The 23,352-nt window shown below is 48.9% G+C and overlaps 12 protein-coding genes across 17 annotated transcripts; 8 read left to right on the top strand and 4 right to left on the bottom strand.

The window, feature by feature from the left end:
* Positions 1 to 1,794: 1,794 nt before the first annotated feature.
* FOIG_02696 (membrane dipeptidase) lies at positions 1,795 to 3,419 on the top strand (the record flags this gene model as incomplete). Its single annotated transcript, XM_031200070.1, has 4 exons — positions 1,795 to 2,098; positions 2,155 to 2,367; positions 2,418 to 2,790; positions 2,843 to 3,419. 4 exons carry the CDS (start codon positions 1,795 to 1,797, stop codon positions 3,417 to 3,419), a joined length of 1,467 nt encoding a protein of 488 aa, XP_031069838.1.
* FOIG_02695 (30S ribosomal protein S13) lies at positions 2,985 to 4,294 on the bottom strand. The gene is made up of 3 exons (XM_031200069.1): positions 4,106 to 4,294; positions 4,006 to 4,050; positions 2,985 to 3,948 (listed from the first exon to the last, which is right to left on the bottom strand). Exons 1-3 carry the CDS (start codon positions 4,106 to 4,108, stop codon positions 3,637 to 3,639), a joined length of 360 nt encoding a protein of 119 aa, XP_031069837.1. The 5' UTR covers positions 4,109 to 4,294; the 3' UTR covers positions 2,985 to 3,636.
* A 206-nt stretch (positions 4,295 to 4,500) lies between these two features.
* Positions 4,501 to 5,874, top strand: FOIG_02694 (peptidyl-prolyl cis-trans isomerase B). 3 transcript variants are annotated; one of them, XM_031200066.1, is made up of 4 exons: positions 4,501 to 4,986; positions 5,045 to 5,171; positions 5,233 to 5,384; positions 5,502 to 5,874. In XM_031200066.1, the coding sequence occupies exons 1-4, from the start codon at positions 4,662 to 4,664 to the stop codon at positions 5,639 to 5,641; spliced, it is 744 nt and encodes a 247-aa protein (XP_031069834.1). In that variant the 5' UTR covers positions 4,501 to 4,661; the 3' UTR covers positions 5,642 to 5,874. The 3 variants fall into 3 exon arrangements, with proteins under 3 accessions (XP_031069834.1, XP_031069836.1, XP_031069835.1); XM_031200068.1 differs by having other exon boundaries at positions 5,233 to 5,429; XM_031200067.1 differs by having other exon boundaries at positions 5,233 to 5,874.
* A 10-nt stretch (positions 5,875 to 5,884) lies between these two features.
* On the top strand, positions 5,885 to 6,698 carry FOIG_02693 (uncharacterized protein). Its single transcript, XM_031200065.1, has 2 exons — positions 5,885 to 6,175; positions 6,254 to 6,698. Exons 1-2 carry the CDS (start codon positions 5,990 to 5,992, stop codon positions 6,449 to 6,451), a joined length of 384 nt encoding a protein of 127 aa, XP_031069833.1. The 5' UTR covers positions 5,885 to 5,989; the 3' UTR covers positions 6,452 to 6,698.
* FOIG_02692 (uncharacterized protein) lies at positions 6,505 to 7,913 on the bottom strand. The gene is made up of 4 exons (XM_031200064.1): positions 7,702 to 7,913; positions 7,304 to 7,638; positions 7,003 to 7,251; positions 6,505 to 6,947 (listed from the first exon to the last, which is right to left on the bottom strand). The coding sequence occupies exons 1-4, from the start codon at positions 7,794 to 7,796 to the stop codon at positions 6,808 to 6,810; spliced, it is 819 nt and encodes a 272-aa protein (XP_031069832.1). The 5' UTR covers positions 7,797 to 7,913; the 3' UTR covers positions 6,505 to 6,807.
* Positions 7,914 to 7,966: 53 nt separating this feature from the next.
* FOIG_02691 (uncharacterized protein) lies at positions 7,967 to 9,008 on the top strand. Its single transcript, XM_031200063.1, has 2 exons — positions 7,967 to 8,334; positions 8,401 to 9,008. Exons 1-2 carry the CDS (start codon positions 8,122 to 8,124, stop codon positions 8,824 to 8,826), a joined length of 639 nt encoding a protein of 212 aa, XP_031069831.1. The 5' UTR covers positions 7,967 to 8,121; the 3' UTR covers positions 8,827 to 9,008.
* FOIG_02690 (uncharacterized protein) lies at positions 8,199 to 9,997 on the bottom strand. Its single transcript, XM_031200062.1, has 3 exons — positions 9,785 to 9,997; positions 9,368 to 9,672; positions 8,199 to 9,267 (listed from the first exon to the last, which is right to left on the bottom strand). The coding sequence occupies exons 1-3, from the start codon at positions 9,800 to 9,802 to the stop codon at positions 9,105 to 9,107; spliced, it is 486 nt and encodes a 161-aa protein (XP_031069830.1). The 5' UTR covers positions 9,803 to 9,997; the 3' UTR covers positions 8,199 to 9,104.
* Positions 9,998 to 10,105: 108 nt separating this feature from the next.
* FOIG_02689 (uncharacterized protein) lies at positions 10,106 to 11,950 on the top strand. The gene is made up of 2 exons (XM_031200061.1): positions 10,106 to 10,482; positions 10,541 to 11,950. Exons 1-2 carry the CDS (start codon positions 10,269 to 10,271, stop codon positions 11,623 to 11,625), a joined length of 1,299 nt encoding a protein of 432 aa, XP_031069829.1. The 5' UTR covers positions 10,106 to 10,268; the 3' UTR covers positions 11,626 to 11,950.
* Positions 11,951 to 12,477: 527 nt separating this feature from the next.
* On the top strand, positions 12,478 to 17,567 carry FOIG_02688 (histone-lysine N-methyltransferase, H3 lysine-4 specific). Of its 2 annotated transcripts, XM_031200059.1 has the most exons (3): positions 12,478 to 13,651; positions 13,731 to 16,719; positions 16,773 to 17,567. In XM_031200059.1, exons 1-3 carry the CDS (start codon positions 12,968 to 12,970, stop codon positions 16,874 to 16,876), a joined length of 3,777 nt encoding a protein of 1,258 aa, XP_031069827.1. In that variant the 5' UTR covers positions 12,478 to 12,967; the 3' UTR covers positions 16,877 to 17,567. The 2 variants fall into 2 exon arrangements, with proteins under 2 accessions (XP_031069827.1, XP_031069828.1); XM_031200060.1 differs by having other exon boundaries at positions 12,478 to 16,719.
* Positions 16,711 to 19,988, bottom strand: FOIG_02687 (uncharacterized protein). Of its 3 annotated transcripts, none has more exons than XM_031200058.1 (3): positions 19,594 to 19,988; positions 18,364 to 19,056; positions 17,425 to 18,306 (listed from the first exon to the last, which is right to left on the bottom strand). In XM_031200058.1, the coding sequence occupies exons 2-3, from the start codon at positions 18,382 to 18,384 to the stop codon at positions 17,701 to 17,703; spliced, it is 627 nt and encodes a 208-aa protein (XP_031069826.1). In that variant the 5' UTR covers positions 18,385 to 19,056; positions 19,594 to 19,988; the 3' UTR covers positions 17,425 to 17,700. The 3 variants fall into 3 exon arrangements, with proteins under 3 accessions (XP_031069824.1, XP_031069826.1, XP_031069825.1); XM_031200057.1 differs by having other exon boundaries at positions 17,441 to 18,306; positions 19,115 to 19,988; XM_031200056.1 differs by having other exon boundaries at positions 16,711 to 18,306; positions 18,364 to 19,988.
* Positions 19,989 to 20,539: 551 nt separating this feature from the next.
* On the top strand, positions 20,540 to 21,053 carry FOIG_02686 (uncharacterized protein; the record flags this gene model as incomplete). Its single annotated transcript, XM_031200055.1, has 2 exons — positions 20,540 to 20,629; positions 20,694 to 21,053. The coding sequence occupies 2 exons, from the start codon at positions 20,540 to 20,542 to the stop codon at positions 21,051 to 21,053; spliced, it is 450 nt and encodes a 149-aa protein (XP_031069823.1).
* A 641-nt stretch (positions 21,054 to 21,694) lies between these two features.
* Positions 21,695 to 22,096, top strand: FOIG_02685 (uncharacterized protein; the record flags this gene model as incomplete). Its single annotated transcript, XM_031200054.1, has 1 exon — positions 21,695 to 22,096. The coding sequence occupies one exon, from the start codon at positions 21,695 to 21,697 to the stop codon at positions 22,094 to 22,096; it is 402 nt and encodes a 133-aa protein (XP_031069822.1).
* Between the last annotated feature and the right edge of the window lie 1,256 nt (positions 22,097 to 23,352).

Raw genomic sequence — 23,352 nt, 5'->3', positions numbered from 1 at the left:
TTAAATGCTGAGGATATCAGAACAGTCGTGCGTTCCCAACTTTTTGAAACGCCCGACTCGGATCACCCAGCTTCCCAGGAATCCCTCATTTATTTTGTAACAAGTTCTTCTTATTATTTATTAAACACGATTATCTGCTTTAAATAATAGGAGCAGGATGACTCATCACTCGTTAGTACTTAAATGACTACGCCGTTCCGAGATGGATGTCTATCGAGGTCTAAAGCTATTATGCACAAAATGGTTATGAAAGCGCTGTGCAACAGATGAACGGACTTAATAATGAACCTCTTATTCATGTTGAATGTGATCATTATTTTATCGAATAACTTGAATGTCAAGGCGATTGATGGATACCTTAGTACTTACCTTAGGAAGTTTAGCCCATTCTTAGACTGTAGTTGTCCATATAACTCATCATAATCTGAATAGATTATGATGAGTTTATGGATAACATAATCTAAATTTTATAGAACTCTCCAGAACTAATCATAAAGCTTCTTCATTTTAGTTAATTTTGAGAGAAAGAATTGATCAATTTGGCATAGGTACAGCAGACTCCTACCATCAAATTATGAAGAGAAAGACTCGGTTTCTGAGGCTGTTTGGCGACTTTTGAGTACCTTTCATGTCCAATACCTCCCTGCCTCAACTGTTCAAAACGGTGTCTCGGTTTTGGTTACGGTATCATAACGGACTGTAAGTGGAATTGCGCTTCTGTCTTTGGGGTTCTCCGTAGTAGTGTGTTCCCAGACTCCCAGTGCGTGCACAGCATTTGCATAACTATTCAATGCAAAATTACTGGAAATGCCACTACGGATATCTCGGAACGGTAGAACCATATAAGTATCGTATTCTCTTATGAAATTCATCACGGCTAGCTTAGGTTTTAGACAAGCTACTGCAAGCCTCACCCTTATATCAGAACACCATTCCTTACAGAGGTCAGATCTTTTTGAGATAAAAACAGAGAATACAGAGCTTCATTTACCCAGTCCAGTTAATTTGCTTAAGTTTAAACAGTCAGCTGAGTCACCTAACCCACAACAGCTGGCTTGCAAGCTAGCCGTGATGGATTTCACAAGATATTACGGGTACCTGTGAGCGCTGAGGCATCCTCCATCAAACATTCGAAGCAGAAAATTGTGTTCAAAACTCTCAAGGCTTTCAATTGAAACCTGAGTACTCTCACTATCTCTCATCTTTATGCGATCCCTCTCTTGCTAAGCATTATGCATCCCTGGATGATCGGGGGCCCGAGTGCATCATAATAGTAGAAATGTAAGGTAATGAGAGCGAATTGATAGTGTTTGACGATGTCTCGCTCGTGGTTGATCTGTCAAGCTATGCCTCTCATGGAATTAGTGTCCGCTATCAGTCTATCTAGCAATGGTTAGCCCTGCATAGCTTGACCAGAGGTCATTCACTTCACATCAAAAGGTTGCCTGTTCGAATCAGATTTCGGGGAGTTCTTTTTTCTTTCGTTTTCCTACATCTAACGTCAAAAATCTTCCTATATAAACTACCTAAAGTATCGTATAGATTTAATGACATGTCTTGTATTTATCGTGACTATCCTCTTTTTGTTCAAATTGAATCCCAGGACAACTGACAGATAGTCTGAGCGTCCCGTATTTGTCAGCCCATGAGTTCAGGGCGTTACATCTTTATCCCTGTGCCTTTTAACTTTGCCCAGCTCAACGACTTCAACTCATCTACAGCGTCATATCACTTTCTTATTCACATCAACCTCTCCTTACATTGATTCATTGTTCATTTCATTTTGTCATCACAATGGGGCGGCAGGAACCTCTCCTATCATACAACACCACCCGGTCATCGAGAACCAGGGGCGCAAATAGATCAGTCAAGGGAGGATTACTATCTCAGCTTCATACAGGTCCACATCATGAAGCTCCCTCTACACCAAAATTAACGCCTCGAAGGACCATTATAGCTATTTTCCTAGCACTTTTAGGACTCAGTTTGTTGCATCGGCCAGTCAGCAATCGTTACAATGGTGTTCCTCGTTATGGAAACGGATTGCGAACGCCTGAGGAGCGAGCACGACATGTTCTCAGCCATACACCATTGATAGGTATGGAGACCTGCACCTTTGTCATTATCAGATGTATATTGACATAATAACTTCAGACGGGCACGTCGACTTTCCAATCGTGCTCCGCTTCGCATACGGTAACCAGATTTATGATGATAACTTCACTCAGCCATTTGAGCAGGGTGAGCTTCCTGGACATGTTGACTTGCATCGTCTTCGCCAGGGCCAAAGCGGTGGTGCATTTTGGAGTCTTTTTGCTCCATGTCCGTCAAATGGCTCTGACTTCTCTGACAAGAACTACGCTTCCAGTAAGTTGTCATGGTCGTGGATCGATGTGTCTTTCTAATCACATACATAGGCGTGCAGTTCACATTGGACCAGATTGATGTTATGACCAGGCTGCAGGCGGCCTATCCTAGCCACTTCTCTGAAAAGGTCGACAGCTCCAATGCCTTTGAGGCCTTCAAGCAGGGCAAGCTCATCTCACCCTTTGGTATCGAGGGTCTACATCAAATCGGCAACAAGGTGTCTAACCTCCGTCGGTTCCATGAGCTTGGTGTGCGCTATGCTACCTTGACTCATAACTGTCACAACAAATTTGCCGATGCTGCGATCTTGTCAGACCCTGATCGAAAGGCTGAGCCATTGTGGGGAGGCGTGAGCCCCCTGGGTCGCAAGCTTATCGGCGAGATGAACCGAATCGGCATGATTGTTGATCTTTCTCATGTCAGGTATGTTGGACTCACTTCCCACCATGAACCCAATCCTAACCAAGACTGCCAGTGAGGATACTATGTTGGATGTACTAAGCGGCAAGGATGAATGGACTGGCTCTGAAGCCCCAATCATCTTCTCTCACAGCTCCGCCTGGAGCGTCTGCCCTCATCCCCGAAACGTCAAGGACAATGTTCTACAACTCGTCAAGAAGCGTAACTCCCTGGTCATGGTTAACATTGCCCCTGACTTCATCTCTTGTGTTGACACCGGAAAGGAGAATGGTCTTCCTGAGTTTTACCCCCAGAACTCGACTCTTGCACACGCAGCTCAACACATTATATATATCGGTAACCTTATCGGTTACGACTATGTTGGTATCGGTACCGACTTTGACGGTATTCCATCTGTTCCTGAAGGCCTTGAAGATGTCACCAAATATCCTGACCTGATCGCCGAACTCCTTCGACAGGGTGTCAGCAATGTTGATGCAGCCAAGGTTGTTGGAGGTAATCTGCTGCGCGTATGGAAAGATGTCGACACTGTTGCTGCTAAGTTGCAGGCCAAAGGACAGCTGCCGCTGGAGGATGATTTGCCAAAGATGAAGTTTGATGAAGCTCAGGAGGCTTCGTTGGAACATGCGTAAAGTTGATAGTACCGCGCTTGAACACGGCCATATAGAATTCATTTCCATTTGATCATACATTATATATACAAGTCTTGCATAACAAGGAGATAGCCTGGCTTGTCGTTTCTCCTCGGTGTAATCTCTCTAGCATTTAGGCATGCCATAACATCCTCTCTGGGGATATTTGCCGATATTCATACCCAAGCCCAGGTAACCCACTCTTCCAATGATGCGCTTAACCTCGTCGTTCCACCCTGTTGAGTCTGTTGGCCGTCGCCGTCTGTGTCCTTGTTCGTTGACCACGGACTGGCAGACCCATTGCGTGACGTCTACCCCGGTATGATCCCATATCCTTTAATCGTCGAATATTCTCTTGTAACAAGCGGCGGGCGTCCGTTTCGATGGTCATTTGTGATAATTCGGCCGTAATGTGAGTGACGGTTCTGGGAGCAAGGGATCCGACCTTGGCGAGCTTGTGAATCGAGTATTTTGCCATAATTCGGGCAGATACTGTGGGCCCAAGAGCGTAGAAGGACTCGAGGGCTTTCTATCGAAGGATGTGGTGTGAGAATGGATGAGAGCACTCGGTGGCTGCCAGACTTACCTTGACGAGCTTCTGGTCGCCGAAACTGACTCCTGCAAGGAACACCTATTTACTGTTAAACTCCAATTGCTTGAGGGACAAAAAAAGGGTGCAAGCGTACCATGGTGACGGATTATCGTGGGTATCACAGTCGCATGCCTAGATCTCCAAACCGAAGCCGACCAGACGTGCAGTTGGAAAAAGATGGACAATTCGGTAAAACTCGGGTTAATTACTGCACCGAAATGTACAAGACGGCCACCAGGGAGCTCCAGCACGGCGGGGTCCACTGGAGAGGTGAGCCGCGACAGGGGAATGAGGCTCTGACTTAAAAGTTAGTGTAACTCTACGTTCAAGCCCGTGTTCATCATGTCGAATCTTTTTTGTCGCTTCGCGGCCCTAGATCAGCAGGGCACCAATGAAAGAACTCGCTCCTCTGGTGGCTTTAGCCGCTGAAACGTGCTGGAACGCAGAGTGAGCTCTCCACTCCCAGTCCGGCAGCGGGGACCATCTGCAGGTAGTTTAGTGTTTAGGTCCCCCAATTGCGCACGCAGCGGGGACCAGCTCCCCCCGGTCAGTGGCTATCTCTACGGTATAAGTGTCCCTTCCCGTCCCTCCTCTCCAACCTTTCCCTTTCTCTGCCTCTGTATTCTTTGATCATCAGAGAAACAACAATCATGTTCAATCTTCGTCGCCTTTTCGTGTCGGCCCTGGTCCTTGGGCTCGGCCTCCTCTTCCTCGCCCAGACAGCTGAGGCTGCCAAGGGCCCTAAGATCACCCATAAGGTCTTCTTCGACATTGAGCAGGGTGACCAGAAGCTCGGCCGTGTCGTTATGGGCCTCTACGGCAAGACTGTCCCCGAGACAGCTGAGAACTTCCGCGCTCTGGCTACTGGCGAGAAGGGCTTTGGTTATGAGGGTTCTGCTTTCCACCGTGTCATCAAGAACTTTATGATCCAGGGCGGTGACTTCACCAAGGGTGACGGCACTGGTGGCAAGTCCAGTATGTTGCGATAGCTTCGTCTCGGCCCAATTCATCAATTGCTAACATTTATCTTCAGTCTACGGTGACCGCTTCAAGGATGAGAACTTCAAGCTCAAGCACACCAAGAAGGGTCTTCTCTCCATGGCCAACGCCGGTCGCGACACCAACGGCTCCCAGTTCTTTATCACCACCGTTGTCACCTCGTAAGCGCAACTCCATCTCCAACGAACCAATTACAATCGCAGTACTGACAATTATCTGCAGGTGGCTCGATGGCAAGCACGTCGTCTTCGGTGAGGTCCTCGAGGGCTACGACATCATCGAGAAGATCGAGAACACCAAGACTGGCAGTGCCGACCGACCCGTCGAGGCGGTCAAGATCGCCAAGAGCGGCGAGCTTGATGTCCCCCCTGAAGGTATTCACGTTGAGCTCTAAGAGGCAACACTCTTGTTTTGCACCAGTCCGTTGCCTCGCCCTCATTGATAATCCTAAAAGGCCGGATTTGCTGATGCGTAGCCTTCGCCTCAATTAGACCTTTACGGCACATCTGAATTCGCTGCGGAGGAGGTTCCCGCTGGTTGGTCTCCTCTCCAGAAGGCTGGCCTCTTTGCCGTTGTTGCTGGTCTTGTCTTTGTTGGACTTCGCCACGCCCGTCAGCGCTCTCGATTCTAAGCGACTCGAGACTCAGTATTCAATAAGAGACAATACAACACCGACCATATCAAGACCAAATGTGTGTTTCGATCTTGACCGACTACTACTCGTCCCTTTTAATTGTAGAATTATAGCCTAAATTTACGGTGAATTGGCATTATGTTCCGTCTGGTCATTATTGTAGCATTCGTAGCACGTAACTCTAGTAGAACATCCCTGTCACGTGGGGCTCACTTCACCACCAAGTTCCCCCCGCCGTAGAAGAAAAAAAAGTTGTGTAAGTACTAGACAACATCAATTTGACGATTCTCGATCTCTTACACGACTATTTAACGCATCTACTGTTCATTTTCCTCCGAAACCAAGATGAAGGTTCTCAGCCTCAACTTCCTCACTTGCGCCGTCAAGGCCTGCAAGTCCTCCAAAGACTCATACCCTCTTCACCCCAAGGACGCTGAACTCGTCCAGGACGATATTGAGTTGAACCCTGACATGATCCTCAACGTGCTGCCCCGTCTTGACTGGACAGCTCTTTGCACAACGGCCTCTGAGGTGAGTTGGCGAGAACAAGGCGATCATGAAACTCGCCCTGTGTTGTTGAAACAAGTTTCTGACACTTTCATGTTACAGTTGGGTTTCCCTCAGCTCCCTGAACAGCCTCCCACAGCAGTTGAGCTTCGGGCTGATGAGAAGACCCTCAAGGATCTTCACCATCTTCTTCTCGAGACTCAAATGTCTGAGGGAAAACTCGTTTGTGGTAACTGTGGGCACGAGTACGCCGTCAAGGAGGGTATTGCCAACTTTTTGCTGCCCAGCCACTTGGTGTAAAGATGACAATATGAGCCAAGATCAGTTACGTTTGCAAAATTCCATTGGAGATGCATCACCACTAGAGAGGTCGGTTGTTATGACTAGAGGTGTCATAACGGAGTTTGGCGTTGAATTCTTTCATAGCTTCGAATCGCATCTGGAAAAAGTACTCAATAAATTTGGGTCAAGACCCTTTATCTGGATCCCCGACCCTATGTCCTGTCTACAGCTGATGCTCGCAACATTACATGCCGATACTAATCCTCCCATCAAGTCGCACCAAAGGAACCCAAACTCCATAATCTGATATACAAGTATCATTCCACATGGAAGACCGATACATGAACAGCGCTCGTTTATTCAGTACAAGTGGTTTACTGCTGCTTCTTTTGAGCAGCGGGGCCCATGTCCTTCTCAAAAGCGCCGTAGGAGACCTCGAGGCTAGCCAGAGCCCGCAGACCAACGCCAAGCAGGGAGAACAGCACAATGGCAACGATGATTCCCATGAAGATACCTACGATTTATTAGTACGGAGTCAAGCATGCGTAGATTATACCGAGGAAGCTTACCAGGAGTAAAGAACTGGTACTTCTCAAATAGACCACGGGTATCGCGCGTGGCGTTGCCAGGCTTCTCCGCATTGCCCGAGACATCGCGCTTCAAGTCCATGTGCAGAGGCTCGATGAAATCGGGCTCGTAGATGGTCTTCTCGGTCTTAGATGCGGTGGTTTTGGCCTTGGTGGATGGCGTGCCAACGAAAAGGACAGTGTATGAATCGTTCAACCATTGCTCACTCTCCTCCCACTGCTTGATAACTTCTGTAATATGGTCAAAATTTGAACTCAAAGCGACTTTTATCATATAACTGACCTTCCTCATTCTTTGAAGCCTTGATTAGGGTGAAATGAGGCTGAACCTTCTTTGCCTGCTCATAACACGCCCTCTTAATGTAGTCCTGGATCGCAGCCGCATCGATCGACTCGCCAACAACCTCAGGAACAATAAACTTGCCCTGAATTTCCTTGCGGCCGATAACATGGTGAAGATTGGACATGGAGTTCGGTCGTCGAAGATCAGCGGCGTTGACACCCTCATGGGCGATCAGGACGTAATTTTCGGTCGGACATGAAGTCAAGAGGTCCTGAACCTGCTCGAGAGCTTGGGATCGCGTCTGGATGTGGTTGTTGCTGGGTGCATCGGAGAACCTTCATCGTCATCGTTAGTAGGGAGCTCCAAGTATAGATAGGACACGGAGGCGCGCGTCATACTTGGAGGTAGAAAACATAACCAATGGCCATGAGTCTGAGAACGCGGCGGCGGAACCGCTGAGCGCAAGAGCGCTGGCGAGAATCTGAAGACGCATCACGGATGATATTTGCTGGTTATTGGGCGTTGTGTCTGCCTATCGATTCCAGCTTGTGATGATAATGCTAGTATTGAGAGAGCTGATGCAGGAGCAGCCACCTTACGTAACTAATCCGATACGTGCAAAGCCCCGTTGCGTGCACACCTCGGTGAGAGCTGGGATCCATTCCGTTGTGGAGCTACCCTGGGAAAGTTTCGCGACAGTGGATTTTTCGATGTTCAAGATGCTACCTATTCTTGCTATTGTAGCCAACAAAATAGTTTACTCGATACATTCTCAAATCTTTATTTGCACGTCACGACTATCGTGCACATAAGCAATCATGTTCGCCAAACCAAGACCCAAAAAGAGCATCCTGCCTCCGCCATCCAAGAAGCGAAAGATGGCATCTGCAGTCGAGGAAGTTAACTTCGACTTCGAGGCGCGACAAGAATATTTGACTGGTTTCCATAAGCGCAAGCAGCAGCGTATCAAGAATGCTCAAGAAGAGGCTGCCAAGAGGGCTCGCCAGGAGAAGCTGGAGTTGCGAAAACAGGTACGCCAAATTCTCAAGCGAGATTACGACTTTCACTTTCGAATTGTACTAAATTATTCTACTTAGATACGAGAAGAACGAAAGCGCGATGTCGAAGAGCACGTCCAGACCGTAAACAGATTATTGCAGGAGTCGGAAGCTGCTGGAGCGGTTGAGCAGGAATCTGACGAGGAAGACGGGGAGTGGGACGGTTTTCCTGATCAGCCAGAGCTGGATATTGTCGATCACGAAGAAGAGTACATTGACGAAGATCGTTACACCACTGTCACGGTCGAGTCTGTGTCGGTGACAAGAGATGGATTACACAAACCCCAAGTCGACGACAAGGACAATGAGGAGGATAAAAAGGTTGAAGAACCCAAGGACGATCAAAAAGCAAAGTCACGACGGGAACCCAAGAAGAAGAAGAAGAAGTTCCGATACGAGACCAAGTTCGAGAGGCAGTTGACGGATAAGAAGCAGAGAATCAAGAAGGCAAAAAGGAGAGCATGATAAAGTACGTCGGAGCTCAATGGACTTGGACAACATAGAAGGATGTAAGAAGCGCACCATTTACAAAAGATACCCTTTGAGAAAAGCCAGCTTCAATCAGCTAGTAGTAGAAACGTAACATGACATGCGGCAACTGCTCCATTCGCTCATTTGGCCAACACCTGGAAATACCTGCAACCAAGGCATCATACAACTGGACGAGTATACTGATGTCTGAGGACATGCTAACGAACATGGATCCTGCATCCGGCGCGAGTGCTTTAAAGCTTGAGGATAAATTAGATGTTGCCAATCTCGGCCTGGAGCTCCTCCAGCTCCTTCTGGAGGGCGTTGTACTTCTGCGACATCTCCTCGTACTTGGACTCCCACTGATCACGCTCGTTCTCAAGGGCTTGCACCTTTCGCTCGAAGTGTCCGGCCTTGACGTCGGTCTGTCGGAGCCTAGAGAATCGCTTTGTTAGCCGTTGTATCATTTATGGTGTTTAAAATTGATGGTTGTGGAAATGGCGGTAAGGGGACTCGCTAAGGGGATTCAACGTACTTCTCGTTGGCCTCACGGAGTGTCTTGTCGGCATCCTCGGCCTCCTCCTCGAGGAGTTGCAGCCTTCGCTGAAGGGTTTCGTTCTGAGTGCCGTGCTGCTGGCCTTCGTCGGCGGCCTTCTTGAAGTCCTTTACGGCGTTCTCAAGCTTCTCGACCTCGCCCTCGAGGAGGTTGTTCTTGTGCTGGAGGGAAGTGATTTCCTGCTCCTTTGACAGGTTCTCTTGCTCGAGAACCTTAACCTTGCTCTGGAGCTCCTCAACCTTGCCGCTGGCCTCGTCGGCCTCCAGACGGAGCTGGTTCATTTTCTATCCACCATCGCCATATTAGCATGGGTCGACCAACGATAGTTTACCCCTCCACAACGGTTCCTTTTAGGTTGCCATGGCGGGGTAGCAAGGAACTTTTTGGACAACTAACCTCCTTGATGCGATCCATTTTGATAAGCGGCGAAAGGTTTGTTTATGTTGAAGAAAAGGCTGAAGGGAAACCGGCGATGAGGACAGAGGTCGTGTTGTTCGGATGTAAGATGAAGCGGTTAAGTACCTATCAAGAAAGGGGAGGAGTGATGCCCCTCCACAGCTGCCCCGGTGGAGGCCGCGTCTGAGTGTAGCCCCATTGGCTTGTGGCGGTCGTTGAGGTGTGGCGCTGACATGCCGGCACTTTCCACTGTAAACCCAGGGAACATGCACCCAAAGATAGCGGTTGCCCCGCCAGCCAGCACAGGCCGACCAAAACATCCCGGCCGCGAAGGTCCTGGCAGATGAGCAAATGACCCTTTCATCTTCCAACCGTAATTACCTCTTTGATTAATGAATTCAATGACGGGACCAACATCTGCCTAATTCTATCCCGGAGACAGACAAAGATATACTGAATCCTTGATTCGCTCGTAGTAGCCATCATGTTGGCGGCGCATCGCGACCAAGAGAACCTGGTCGTTAGCCAGCAAGTTCCGACCAAACAGCAACACAATACACGATTTCCAAAAACGCCATCTCGATTTCCTCAGCATGACGAGAATGCTCCCACTGCCTTTACTGGCAAGACCGGATTGGGTGGAGTGAAGACGCTCAACAAAGGCAATGGAACACGACAGGCCATGGTTACCCCAATGGGTACGCATGATTCTTTCCAGGACAAAGAACAATACGCTAATTGGAGATGTGTTATTAGGTACCCAGAATCGAGCTCCTTTGGGCAACAAGACCACCAATGCCAAGGCTAAGAACGGGCAACTTGGTGGTGTTAAGAACATCATCCAGGGTATTGAGCAAACGCAACTCAAGCCAACAGCACAGAAGCCCAAGCAACGACCAGTGGATCTTGCACATCTCGAAATCCGACTCAAGGAAGAACAGAAGCCCATCGAACCACAGGAAGAAGAACCTGAATATGCCCCGCCAAAGCCCAAGGATCTCCCGTACGAATCGGACTGCTTTCCCAAGGATATGCTGACCCTCGAGGGCTTGAAGAAGGAAAATATTCTGAAGGGATACTATCAGCATTTCTATAATCCAGTCGATGATGATGGCGTTTCTCGACAGGACAGGGAGTTTGCAGAGACAATGAAGAAGGTTGCTGCCAAGGCGGAGGAGAGAAATAAGCAAGAGAGAGCTGCTTTGACCTTCAACATTGACGATCTTTCGGACACCGAAGTGCAGATCAAGGCACCAGCACCAACGGCTACTATTGCGGACTCGGAGCGGAAGGTCAAAGGCATCCGAACCAAGCAGCCTTCAAGTCTGGCATCAAGGCGCGCTGCCTCTGCTTTGTCCATCCACTCAGACGCCAGTAGCAACAGCAAGACTTCGAGTGTGGCACGAACAACGAAGATTCGAAAACCTCTCACTTCTTTGTATCAGAGCAAGAAGCCTGTCGCCAGAAGTGTGGTGCCTGCCAAGACATCGCCTGCAAAGAGTGCTACTGGCGTTGCTGCATCACGAACCACTATCGGCTACAACCGGGGTAGATCAGCATCCTCAATGGTCAACGCTCAACGTCGCGGGACTACCGCACCTGTTGGAACACAGCGTGCTGTCAAGCCTGTCGAGACAGTCAACTCTCTTCAGTCTGATCTTACTATTACCCCAGCTCGTCTCCGTCAGGCGGTAAAGCAGCAGCAGGAAACCAAGCTGAGACCCCAGTTCATGTCTATCTTCGATGAGGATGGAGATGATGATGATCTCCCACCTCTGAGCCAACCGCTTGACATCTCCGACGATGAAGAGGATGAGTTTGAACTGAAGCTGAACTTCTAAGCCATCATCTTGTACTGTAAAAATATTTGGCGTTTGGGAAGAAGCTTGTCGTGATATTAACATGGGACGAGACGGAGTTTGGAAGGTTCTGAACTGAGAGGTCACAATGGCTGTGCTTTTTTTATATTTGTATGCCAGATGGTTCATGTCGAAATATTAGCTGCACCTAGCAAATATTGACATGAATAAATTTGTTAGTAATGACTTAACCTGACCTGTACTTTGATATGGTTTTAAGGTACGATTTCACAACTGTATAGAGTCTTGGCATGCATGTGAAATGGTACAGGTTAGGTCTAATCCAAACATCGTCTTCTATCTCACTAATTTGGTAAGCTGCATCTGAAAGATCACGGAATTGATGCTATTTGCAGTGTTTCTCTTTAATTGAATTCATAAAGATATATCGTCTTGCCTTTGTTTACTGAGAAGAGTGTCTTTCATTTTTATTTTTCGACCAGATGGAATCCTTGGACAAAGGCCTCGCTTTCATGCATGATGACATCTACCTTGTTTCCAAATAAGGCACCTTGTCAACCGAATGGTTCAAACAACGGTGAACAAGGTACGGATAAATAAGAGGAGGCACCGCATTGGTTATGACAAACGAACACTGAAGCCTACTACAAAACACGAGGGAGTTTGCAGCAAAATAACGGACAAACCGATTCATCCAATACCACGTCCACTGACGCGGTGCCAATCCAATACTTGAAGTCTTGTGGGACGCGTTAATTGGCAACCAAACACATCCCCACCAACCGTGTATCTACCCAAACAAAACATCCAATCAAAGCTACAAGAACCTTCCAAGCCACTCAAACTGTGGCTGGGCTATCCTCTCATTTGACCTGGACCTTACCGCTAAAAGTAACTCTACTCATCCCTGAACCAAAAGTCAAAGCAAAGCAGAGCAGGGCGAAGTGAACGTCAACTTCCTTGGTCGTCAGCCATTTTTTCTCATTCTCCCACCAATTTCCCCCTCGTTTCCCTCGACGCTTTGGACATTGCTATCCATCATCGCGCCCACCTTTGTCGCGCGCATCAACCGCTTGAGTCAGTCTGCTTGTTCATGCTCTGACGACTTTTTCTACTCCTTTACTGCTCGTAGAGTCGGTCGGTGACGCCGCTCCGCCACATTCAACCTCAGCATCTCTCTGTCGCGTGAAGCATTATCTCACCCCCAATCTCTTCAATTTCATCGCTACCTCGATCAAAACAACCCGTCTGGAATCGCCGCAAGACAGAGATTATCCCACCGTTAGGTGTACACTCAACGCTTCAGCTTAAGGATATCATGGTAAGAGCACGGGGGAAGAAGTAGGAAGAGCGCATCGTCACGATGACTCGCCCGCCAGGCGCGAGCTTCGCGCAATTCTTCCCCACAGCTCCAAAGGTAAAAGCACAGTCTCAGACTCGCCCAGACCTCAATAGAGATCGCGAACAATCCAAACCTGGGTCAACACCGGTCACTATGACCGGCGCTTGCGACCCTACATCAACATCAGCTGCGTCAGACGCGGACGCGAACGCTGGCCAAAACGGCATTGTTTCAGCGTCGGATACTATGCCCGCGCAGCCCGACGACACAGAATCACCATTCACAGACATTCCCAGCACTGTCGATTCGGCCAGCTCATACAGTAGCACGGCCTCATCAATATTTAGCACAACCGCCCGCCACGGTGCCGCGGCAACTTCAGCTTCGTCCCGTCTTCCCACCTCGAGCCTTACTCCCATCGCTTCCAAAGATTCTCCCAACTCATTGGCTTCGGCCACCACAAAGCCAGATATGTCTACATGTCTGACCGCCGATCGGGCCGCGAGACAGTCCTCCCGAAACTCACCCGCCGTTGGTTTTAATGGCTCGATATCAAACGGACTCCCTTCCAATGAGCGCATTCCGGCTCGAGATCCCATGCCCTCCGTCAAGGGCCTTAAGTGCACCTATGATCCGCTCCTCGATCGAGTACACAATAAGAGCGTCAGCAAGAACGCGAAGCCGACATACAAGGAGTTCGGTCGAGTACGTATAACTATAAACATCCCTCCCAAGGGGGGGCGTCATCTTTGGTGAAAGACTCATGGCTAATGAAAATGATTAGGACGATGACGCCCCCCCTAAAGACCCTCGACTGGCCAAGTCGGACGGACGCCTCGGTTATATCAATACCGATTACTACCTCCCTAAATCGCGATTGCGAACAGCACCCGAGAACATTAAGCCGTATCCCTATGATCCCAAAACCTCCATTGGTCCTGGCCCACCCACGCAGATTGTAGTGACGAGGTACAATCCGCTTGTTCCTTTCAGCAAAGTAACGGCCATTTTTGCCACATTTGGTGAAATTGCCGAGAGCAGCAACAAGATGCACCCAGAAACAGGTAGCTATCTTGGATTTGCGACAATTCGATACCGAGACTCTAAGCGACCCGACCGACCTCCCGTTTCTGCTATCGACGCAGCTCGCCGAGCTGTACGGACTCGAGGCATCAAGGTTGACGCCGACATCGTTCGTGTAGAGTATGATGCGGAAGGGCGCAGAAGCCGACGTATGCTGGAAGAGCACCTCAAGAGGGAAAAGGAAAAGTTTGAGAAGAAGGAACAAGAGCGACTTGCTCTTGCAGCCAAAGCTCCCCCGACCGGTCCCAAATCTGGAACTGCTCCTGGATTCACTAGACCCCCCCCAACCGCTCCTAAGGGACCCTCAGCACAGCGACAACCTGTAGTTCCAGGCGCACCACAACTTTCTCTACCCCCCTCGCAACAAAAAGGCCTCAACCTCGAATCTTCGAACCTTACCCAAAAACTCGCGGATGATCCATATATTTACGTTACAGGCGATAGTGTCCCAGTACTACCAAGTATTCTTCCACACATGAAGAAACGACTCAAGAATTACGGATTTGAAGAAATCCGGGTCGACAAGTCGGGCTATTTCATCGTGTTCCGCAACTCGTTCACCGGGAAGTCAGAAGCTGAACGATGTTTTCGTGCTGTTAATCACACCGAATTTTTCAATTATGACATGACTATGCAATTATGCTTACCTCGTCCCCGTCGAGATGGCGCCTCGGGTCACCGACGATCCAGTGCAAGTCCAGAGCGAAAAACAAATACCGAGCCACGATATCGTGACGAGAAGGAAAGGCGGCGAAGAGAAGAGGAAGCGGATCTTGAAGAGGAGAAGAAGCAAAGAGCTAAGAACTTTGATCCAGTGATCGAGGCTGTGGAGGTTGTTAGACGTGAGATGACAGAACATCTGATTCGACACATTCGTACCAAGGTCGCCGCACCTGCTCTCTCGGATTTCCTGGATCCTGCCAACCATGCCGCTAAGCGCCGGAAGTTGAACATTGAGCATCCTGATGATTTGCAGGACATGGCCAGTATCGAAGATGGCAACGACAGCTCACGTGTAGGAACTCCCAACTCCCGAGCTGATCCAATTGAGCGACGAACTGGTCGAATTGAACCCAAAGCTCTACCGAGAATTCGCAAAACCAAGGTCAAGCAAAAGAACGCTTTTGTTGACCCCTTCGCACGAAAACGGCCACCTGTTGCTCGAAATGCTTTCCGTTCGCTGCATCACCGTCTCAGAAGCCTTGATAGTGATGTCGAGTCCGATGACGACATGGACACTCGTACGCTGTTGGCGCGTGAGACAGAAGAAGCCGAGTCGCGACCTCGCAGCCGGATGAGCACTGATGACGAGGCATCCAAGGATGACTTTGTGCCATGGGAGCAAGGCGAGGACGATTCTATGACCGAAGCCAGCTTCGCTATAGCAGATTCTGCTATTTCCAGAAAGCGGAAGTTGGCAGAATCAGTGGAATCGGCTTTCAAGCGTCAAAAGAAGTCTGATGAGGAATTGTTTGGCGTTAGGCTTAGAGCGCTTGGGTCGGGATTTGAGACGCGCGAAGATTCTGTGGACATAATCCCCGAACCAGAAACAGGTGACGACATTGATAGTCGAATATCCCGCTCTGAAACACCAGTTTCAGTCGTCGGTAAACCTCTGAAGAAACGACCATCCAGGGCAAAGAAGACGAAGATTTTTGAGGAGCTCGAGGCCCAGGACCTTCAGACAGAGACAGACTCTCAACGTGACGAGGAAGAAGCTGTGGAACCTCCAAAGGCTAAGAAGACTGGAGCGGACACCGAAAAGTCCACCACAAAGGAGGACGTTACGGAGAAGTATGACGAGAAGCTCCTGTCAACAGAACCCTTAACTCCTGCACTGGCGTTACCCGATGGCGCCAAGCCTGACTTACCACTCTTCCAAGGATTGGCAATTGGTCAGAGCGACATACCTGACCTCTCAAAACTTTCCAGGAGGTTCACTGCCAAGGACATCGGCAACCCAGAGTTGTGGCTATGGACCCGTAACCGCATCAGGGAGCTCAACTCTGCCAGCAGGACATTGGATTCTCCTGTCACTATCAGTGGCTACTATGTACCCAACCCTACTGGCTGCTCACGCACCGAGGGTGTCAAGAAGATTCTTAACTCCGAAAAGTCCAAGTACCTACCTCACCATATCAAGGTGCAAAAAGCAAGACAGGAGCGAGAAGCCCGCAACAAGTCGGGCAAGGATGCCGCAGCAGATGCAGCAAGAATCGCCATCGAGAAACAGGCTGCTAATGATAGTGAACGACAGAAACGCGCCACCAACCGTCGCTATGTGCAAGACCTCAACGACCAAAAGAAGACACTCGGCCAAGACTCTGATATCTTCAAATTCAACCAGCTCAAGAAGCGGAAGAAACCCGTCAAGTTTGCTCGCTCAGCCATTCACAACTGGGGCTTATATGCTATGGAGAACATTGCGAAGGATGACATGATTATTGAGTATGTAGGAGAGCAAGTTCGACAGCAGATTGCCGAGATCCGCGAGAACCGTTACCTCAAAAGTGGCATTGGAAGCAGTTACCTGTTCCGTATCGACGACAATACCGTCATCGACGCGACAAAGAAGGGTGGCATTGCGCGTTTCATCAACCACAGTTGCGAACCTAATTGCACTGCCAAGATCATCAAGGTCGAGGGAAGCAAGCGCATTGTCATCTACGCGTTGCAGGACATTGCCATGAGTACGTATTCCCCCTTGACCGTAGCCATCGACACAATGCTAACAAACATACAGGCGAGGAGTTGACGTACGATTACAAGTTTGAGCGTGAGATCGGCAGCTTAGACCGCATTCCTTGCCTCTGCGGCACAGCGGCCTGCAAGGGCTTCCTCAACTGACACTACTATAATACCTTTAAATTTTGTTTCTTCGCGAGTCTTTTTTCGTCATGTTTTCAGCTCATGCATTATCCTACTACTATTGACACCACACCGTCTTTGGGCACACTATCCCTGAAAGCACAAAGACGTAAAATGTACATTGGGTCGGGATCCATTTCCCATCATGGCGTTGGGAGAGAAATTGGGATGTGGTACTCATGGCTCAGAGAAAGCTCACTTGGTCAACCCATAAGGGTTTTGGGGATGAAGATACTCACGTATAGTGGGGGAATGCTTTGCGCTGCTTTCGCAGTTCCGTTCTATCTTATAAAGTCGACGGAGAATAGGGGCCTGGACTTTTGTTTTACTACCTGAAGATGAAAAGGAAAAGGGGGGTATTTGAGCTTTCGTGGGGCGTTCAACCGGCCAGTGCTGGGCTTTTCCACCTTGATCTTGGGTCGGTCAGGATCAGTGATTGCCGGGCTGATGCTACTGTATATACCGAACCAACTCAACACAGATAGATGCGGAGTTTATGTAACTCTGGCGCAAGGAATGAAAGATGACAGTGGACTTAAGAGGGTCAGCATGTGAGAAATGTCCAAAAAACAGTGAATTGACATCGCTATGCTAGCAAGGGTGGAAGTGCAGGTGCTGATTCCCTACCTTGCCCCTTAATCAAAGTAATTCAACTATCTACTTGCTTTCTTCCTTGAATGATGAGTTTCATTCCATATGCTGGTTTCAGCGTCGCATCAGGTCCGTCTATCGTATGCCCGGAGCGGCTGCCTTCTACCATGAGCCATTTGTAGGATATGTGCTTCTAAACACTCCTCATATGATCAGTCGCGTTCCTTCTTAACCGTGACAAAATGCTCGCTGAGATCCGGCGGAGCCCTCGGCCCAAGCATCCAGTCTTGCATTGCAAGCCATTCGCTCCAGTTGGATTCAGCGGCCTGTATCTCTTCCTCGGTAACGTTCTGTAGCGGTCTCAGAAATGGGACTGTTTGCCCATCATCCATATCATATTGAGTTTTGACTCTCAGCCAGTTATCGCTCTTGGCGGCAAACATGTAGTTTCTGCGCTCACTTTCGTGAACCCGTCCAATGCCAAGCACCCAATCGTCACCAAAGAATCCATGGAGAACTGCAGGCGTATCGAAACCTGTCACTATGAGACGGCGAATGTAAGGAATGAGAGTGATCGAGGTAGATCCCAGGGGTAGACTTCCAGAAACTGACGCTCTGGAGGAAGATGAAGATGAAGGGGGCCCATTGCGTGTCGGCGTTAGGGGATGTAGATTTCCTTTCTGGAAAGGGAGGAGAATGTTGACGCAGGCAGCGACAGTTTGAACTGCTGGGCTATACTGAGCATGGTCGATAAAGTACCGAAGGCAAGACAGGAACTTGGGATGCCATTCGAAAATGTCAAACTGGTCTTGTTGGAACTACTAATACATTAGTCTGGTACGAAGTTTTGGAGGCTTGGTAAGCAAACCACGTACGACTGGAAACTGTGTTGACATAGTGGCTGAATGTAGGAGTTGTTTTATGACTGGTATGAGAGTAAGGTACCCGTTTCGCTGCAGCCTTGAGAAGTGATAAAATTCAGGGGGGCTCAGATCCGTGATGGTTGCAGAAGATGAAGCGTCAAAGACGTAGCTTAAGAGCGACTGTCTCTCGTAGCCAAACTACCTCACACTGAAAAAGGTCGGTCCTCAGAAACACCAAATCCTAGCCCTCACAAGAACTTCAGGGTCCAGAAGAAGAAGATGACCCGATAGCGGGTACCTGAGTTCACTTGGCACCAATTCGTTGAATTGAATTGCGTTGAAACAGGAGGGCCCACGAGAGGATCGGCAGTATAAGTCTGGACTGGCAGAGACTAGAGAGAGTCCCACCAATGGAAGTAATGACGAGAAGGCGGATATGACTTTGATGGGGCGCGTAGTGTAATCTGAGATAGGTAGGATAGTCAAAGAATAGAGATGAGCTAGAAGTCCTGAGATGGTGATTGGCCGGTCGAAGCACCGGGGTTCAGCGTTGAGTGGGTTGTATGGGCCCGGTGTAAGTCGACAATTAATGAGGCCGAGGACGACGAGCTAGGCGGGTGTCGCACGGTGATATTTGGACTTGACTTGATTTGTACTGTGTTGTGCCTCCAATACGTCGATATATAAGGTAGGTAGGTATATTTGCTGGCTCAAGTCAGATGCTAAGGTAGTCAAAACACACCAACGATGTGTGAATCTGGACCTGATGTGCTTGTTGAGATGGTATGTAAAAAGTATGATAAGATTTCTGGGATAGAAGTAGTTCATGCAGTAAGAGACTTGCTGATCGGGCAAACAACCATTGTATGCAAGATGTTTGGTGGAGGTTGACAGAATGACAGTAGAGGGCAATCGCAAAGGCTAGGCCAGGGTAGATAGGTGGGTAGGTATATTGTTTGTATACAATGGCTGGGTAATTGAAGAGGGAGAAGAAATACAAAGTGCCAACGGAGGATGTGATAAAAATATGAATAAAAATAGAGTAGGCACGCGATGGGGCTTCGGTAGTTGGCCTGTCTTTCTTAGGTTGTGTTGATATCAATCACAAACAGATAGACACAAGGGGATGCAGTGAACAACAGGTAGAGAAAAATAGGTAGGATATGTTTGAAGCAGGAAGGGTCTGGGCAGGTATTATATTTCCGGGCAAAAGGCAGGAATACCGAGAGTATTAGTACCTACCTTCCCTCAAATTGTAACGCTCCAAAGAAGCAATAATAGATGGGAAGTCATGGGTCAAGGTTGAGGCGAAAAAGTGGTCAATCAGTAAGAAAGTAGGTAGAAGAAGGAGGTAACTGGAAGGACCAGAGGTAAGGTAAGGCAAAGGGTAAGGTGAGGTTGGTTCTCCTTCCTCCGTCCATCCATCTCAACCTAAACTTAATTTATAATAGTCGTACTCTCCTACGTAACCTCCGCACATCCAATGTACTTACTGTACCTTACAGGGCAGTTGGGTACCTCTCAGCTTGCCACACCCTCCATTACATCCATACCTCTACACACAATGGACACTTTGTTTCTCTGAAAATGCCCATCTTGACATTGGATCCAATGCCCAGTCAGGCCGAAACACAACTAAACTTTCCAGGGTGAGTGATGAGTTGAGGTTAAGTGACAAGTGATGAGTGCTAAGCGAGCCTCTAAGTTAGCACCTCATCCTTGTCTCGGTTGTCTCAACCCCCCCTGCCCCTGTACAACCCTCACTTTTCTTCTTCAGCGGGAGGGAGCAGCATCATTGAGTCTAGACACTGACTGCTACATGCATGCACTAGACTATACTGAATTGCCCGTCATTCACTCACCGACAGACTTCATTCGAGGGACTGTACGGGATCCCAGCGCCCTCCAAAACCACCGATTCGATACCCTCTGTCTGGCTCTGGGGCAGACCCCACGCCTGTCCGAGTCTAGCTGTGGTGCTACTGCACAGCTAAGCTGTAAAGAAACCTCATTTTCCGTGTCCGCATACAGAGAGTACCCAGTCCACTTGGTACAGAAGGCCAAACATATCCAAAATGAGGCTCTTGACAATTCGAGCATGATAACGAACCATTGAAGCCACTTGCTATCACAATCCGCAATTAGAACTATTTCGCGACAACCTCGTCATGCCAATGGTTGCACAAGCATGCATACACACACGCATTCAAGCACCTCAAGCACTCGTCATGCATCCAGTGGTACTCTCTCGGCTGCCGCAGCCCTCGCCAAGTTCCAGGTACTCACTCCCGGTCGATCGACTCCCGTGCACTGGAAACCAACGCCCACTCACGATAGCACAGGTGTGGTGCAGGTCCCTTGCAAACCTGTGTCTTGCTGTTCACGCCCCTGTTCGTGTTAGCTGCGTGTCATCGTCCGCGGTTTGCAGTATCCATCCATACCTGGTTGCTGTTCCTTGGACGGACCTGACGGCGTTCCCGTCAAACGCGCTTGGATATCTAACTAAATTCTTTAGTCCGTTCACTGGTCTGCCATCTTTCAGCTCGCCAACTGCGCTAAGTATCGTCGACTTGAGTTCAATCCCGAAGCTCATAAGAGTTTATTCTCTGCCGTATACGAATATCCTCGTGCCGTGCCTCTATCTGAAGCCCCGGTATCTCCCTCTATGCTGTCTCCACCCCCGGCGCAGATCAAGAGCGTGAACGATCTTCATGGGTATTTTTATATTACTCAACAAAGGTGATGGTTGGCCCACGAGACCACCTCAAGTCCAAGACATTTAACGGGGGCCTGGAAAGAGGCTTGTCCGCTAATGCATCGTTGCCTCTTGTTCCAGGATCAGAGCTGAGGCGCAACAAGGGTCTGGTTCTGATTCCAGCAATTTGGTTGGTCAATCCTCACATCTTTAATGTCTTTTCCAGATTGATAGGGGTGCGGACCTCACGACCCAATTCTACGGTTCTTAGCTGCCGGTTCTCTCATAAACTAATGACAGCTACAGCCACCAGGTTGCCTCAATCTGGGGACCACCCACCCGGTGTCAGTTGACTCGACGAGAACAATATCGATAGTCTCAATGAGGGTCCAGACGGCTCGGGCCAGCATCTCTGCCACCGTCCCCGGCACTATCGAACTGTCCTATTGGCCATCAGTTCTCATCTACAGCAAATATCTAGAGGAACAAGGCCCACCAATGTCACAGTTTGACAGTAACAACACAGAGATTTGAGTGACAGCAGGATGCGCTCCGCCAAAGGTCACGAAAAGCAAACAAGGCGATGGCACCGTTCAAAGAGGGCCAGGGCCCGGTCCATGGGACGACACAAAGAACCCCACAGATGGCATGCAATGGATGCCGACACTCTTACTCGGCATGACTCGTGCCGGGCCTGGCATTGTAGCGATGCAGATGAATAGTCGACCAACAAAGTGCAACGCTGTTATGGCTCCTAGGATCACGACATTGTTAGATGATATGCGGACAACAAAACTATCACATACTTTCCAATTACTACGGTCTGATAAAGGATTGTTTGTGGGTCTGGCTCAGCTCCCTCAACTCCAGCTTCAGAACCCACGAGGATCAGGCTACACACTTCGCTTGGCATTAGTCGAGTGTTTTTCTGCTGGCTGGACATGCGAAGTAACCACTAATGCTGACGATTCCAAGACAACTCCTTTTGATACAGCAGCTCTACTATGTGATTGCTCAACTTGCCCAAGCTCAGGTTCAGCGATGGACTGAGGACAGAGGGGTGCAGGTTCTGGGCCTCCCAGGAATTTGCAACCTAGCGGAATAGCAATGAGTGCAGAGCTTGGTTGCTTGGTTATAGCTGAAGAGTATGCAAGCGATGTGTGCCTCTAGCTGTTCTGATTGGTTATGAAACCCTGACAGTTCCAGGTATTCAAAGTGATTGAAATTGGCAACACCCAACAATCCCAGGGAGTTCAAGATTAGATCTGCAATTCTGCTCTGGCGGCTCGGTTACCATTCCTTCGAACAACCCCTATCAACAGAGTGGAGAATGGGTGACGCAGTTTTCAGCTGTGGCCTGTACAGTACTGTTTCGATCTTGGGTCAAAAAAAGCAATGTCAAGTCTGTCGTGGTCCAGGAACCCCAAGACAAGTATGTATGACTATCAGATCAAGTCGGTCCGGCGAGTGTAGCACGACTGCACTTGTGTAAGCGATATAACTTTAAAAACGCTGTTCATGGATCAAACGCTATCATATCATTCATATTGAGGCGGTTTGGGCCACGCATGGTGGTCCACAAAATCACTACAATTGTCCTGATAACGATTGATTGTACGGTTCGTGTTTGGAACCGGCTGAAAAGCTGCAGGGTCACAGCACATTGTAGCTCTTTGGCGAGCCATTGAGACTACATGCCTGATTCGGAGTGGCAATCGGATCTCTTTTGTCAAACTACCGACAAAAGGGTTTGACAGCCTCCCTTGCCTTGCCTTGCCTTGCCTTGCCTTGGAGGTCCGATGATTTGACGATTTGGAGCGAAGCTACTGAGGAAAAGTGAGGGACCCGTGATTTCAGTGTCTTGATGGACAACAACCCTCAAGGAAATCTAACCAAACGTCAAGCTATCACAGTGTAACGACTTCATGGTTGAATGTGCAGCTTTACGTCGAGGATAAAATATGCGCCACTCTCCTACACACATACTGCAGTTTCGAAGTGGAACCAATCATACACATGAAGAGGATACTTGGAGTCAGACGAATTCCCCTCTCAACGCAGCATGCTCCTGCACCTGGCATCATTGCAGATTACAGAGCAAATTGCCTTGTTAATCACATATGTTTTTCTCGGAGCGATCATGTAACAAGCCGAGAGCCTCAACTGTCAACTGTCTTCCACAAAGACTTGCCCTGCCTACGGATGGTGGGTGTCCCGAGCCTAAGTTGGTTAGCGAGACACGAAAGAGAGAAGAGAAAACATGAGGCGCGTGAGGTTCCAGTAGGTCGGGAACATGATGAAAGGGA

The sequence above is a fragment of the Fusarium odoratissimum genome (assembly GCF_000260195.1).
Source record: "Fusarium odoratissimum NRRL 54006 unplaced genomic scaffold supercont1.3, whole genome shotgun sequence".
Lineage (NCBI taxonomy): Eukaryota > Fungi > Ascomycota > Sordariomycetes > Hypocreales > Nectriaceae > Fusarium > Fusarium odoratissimum.
The sequence above is the reverse complement of the archived record's forward strand: the minus strand, read 5'-3'. Positions and strand labels throughout refer to the sequence as shown.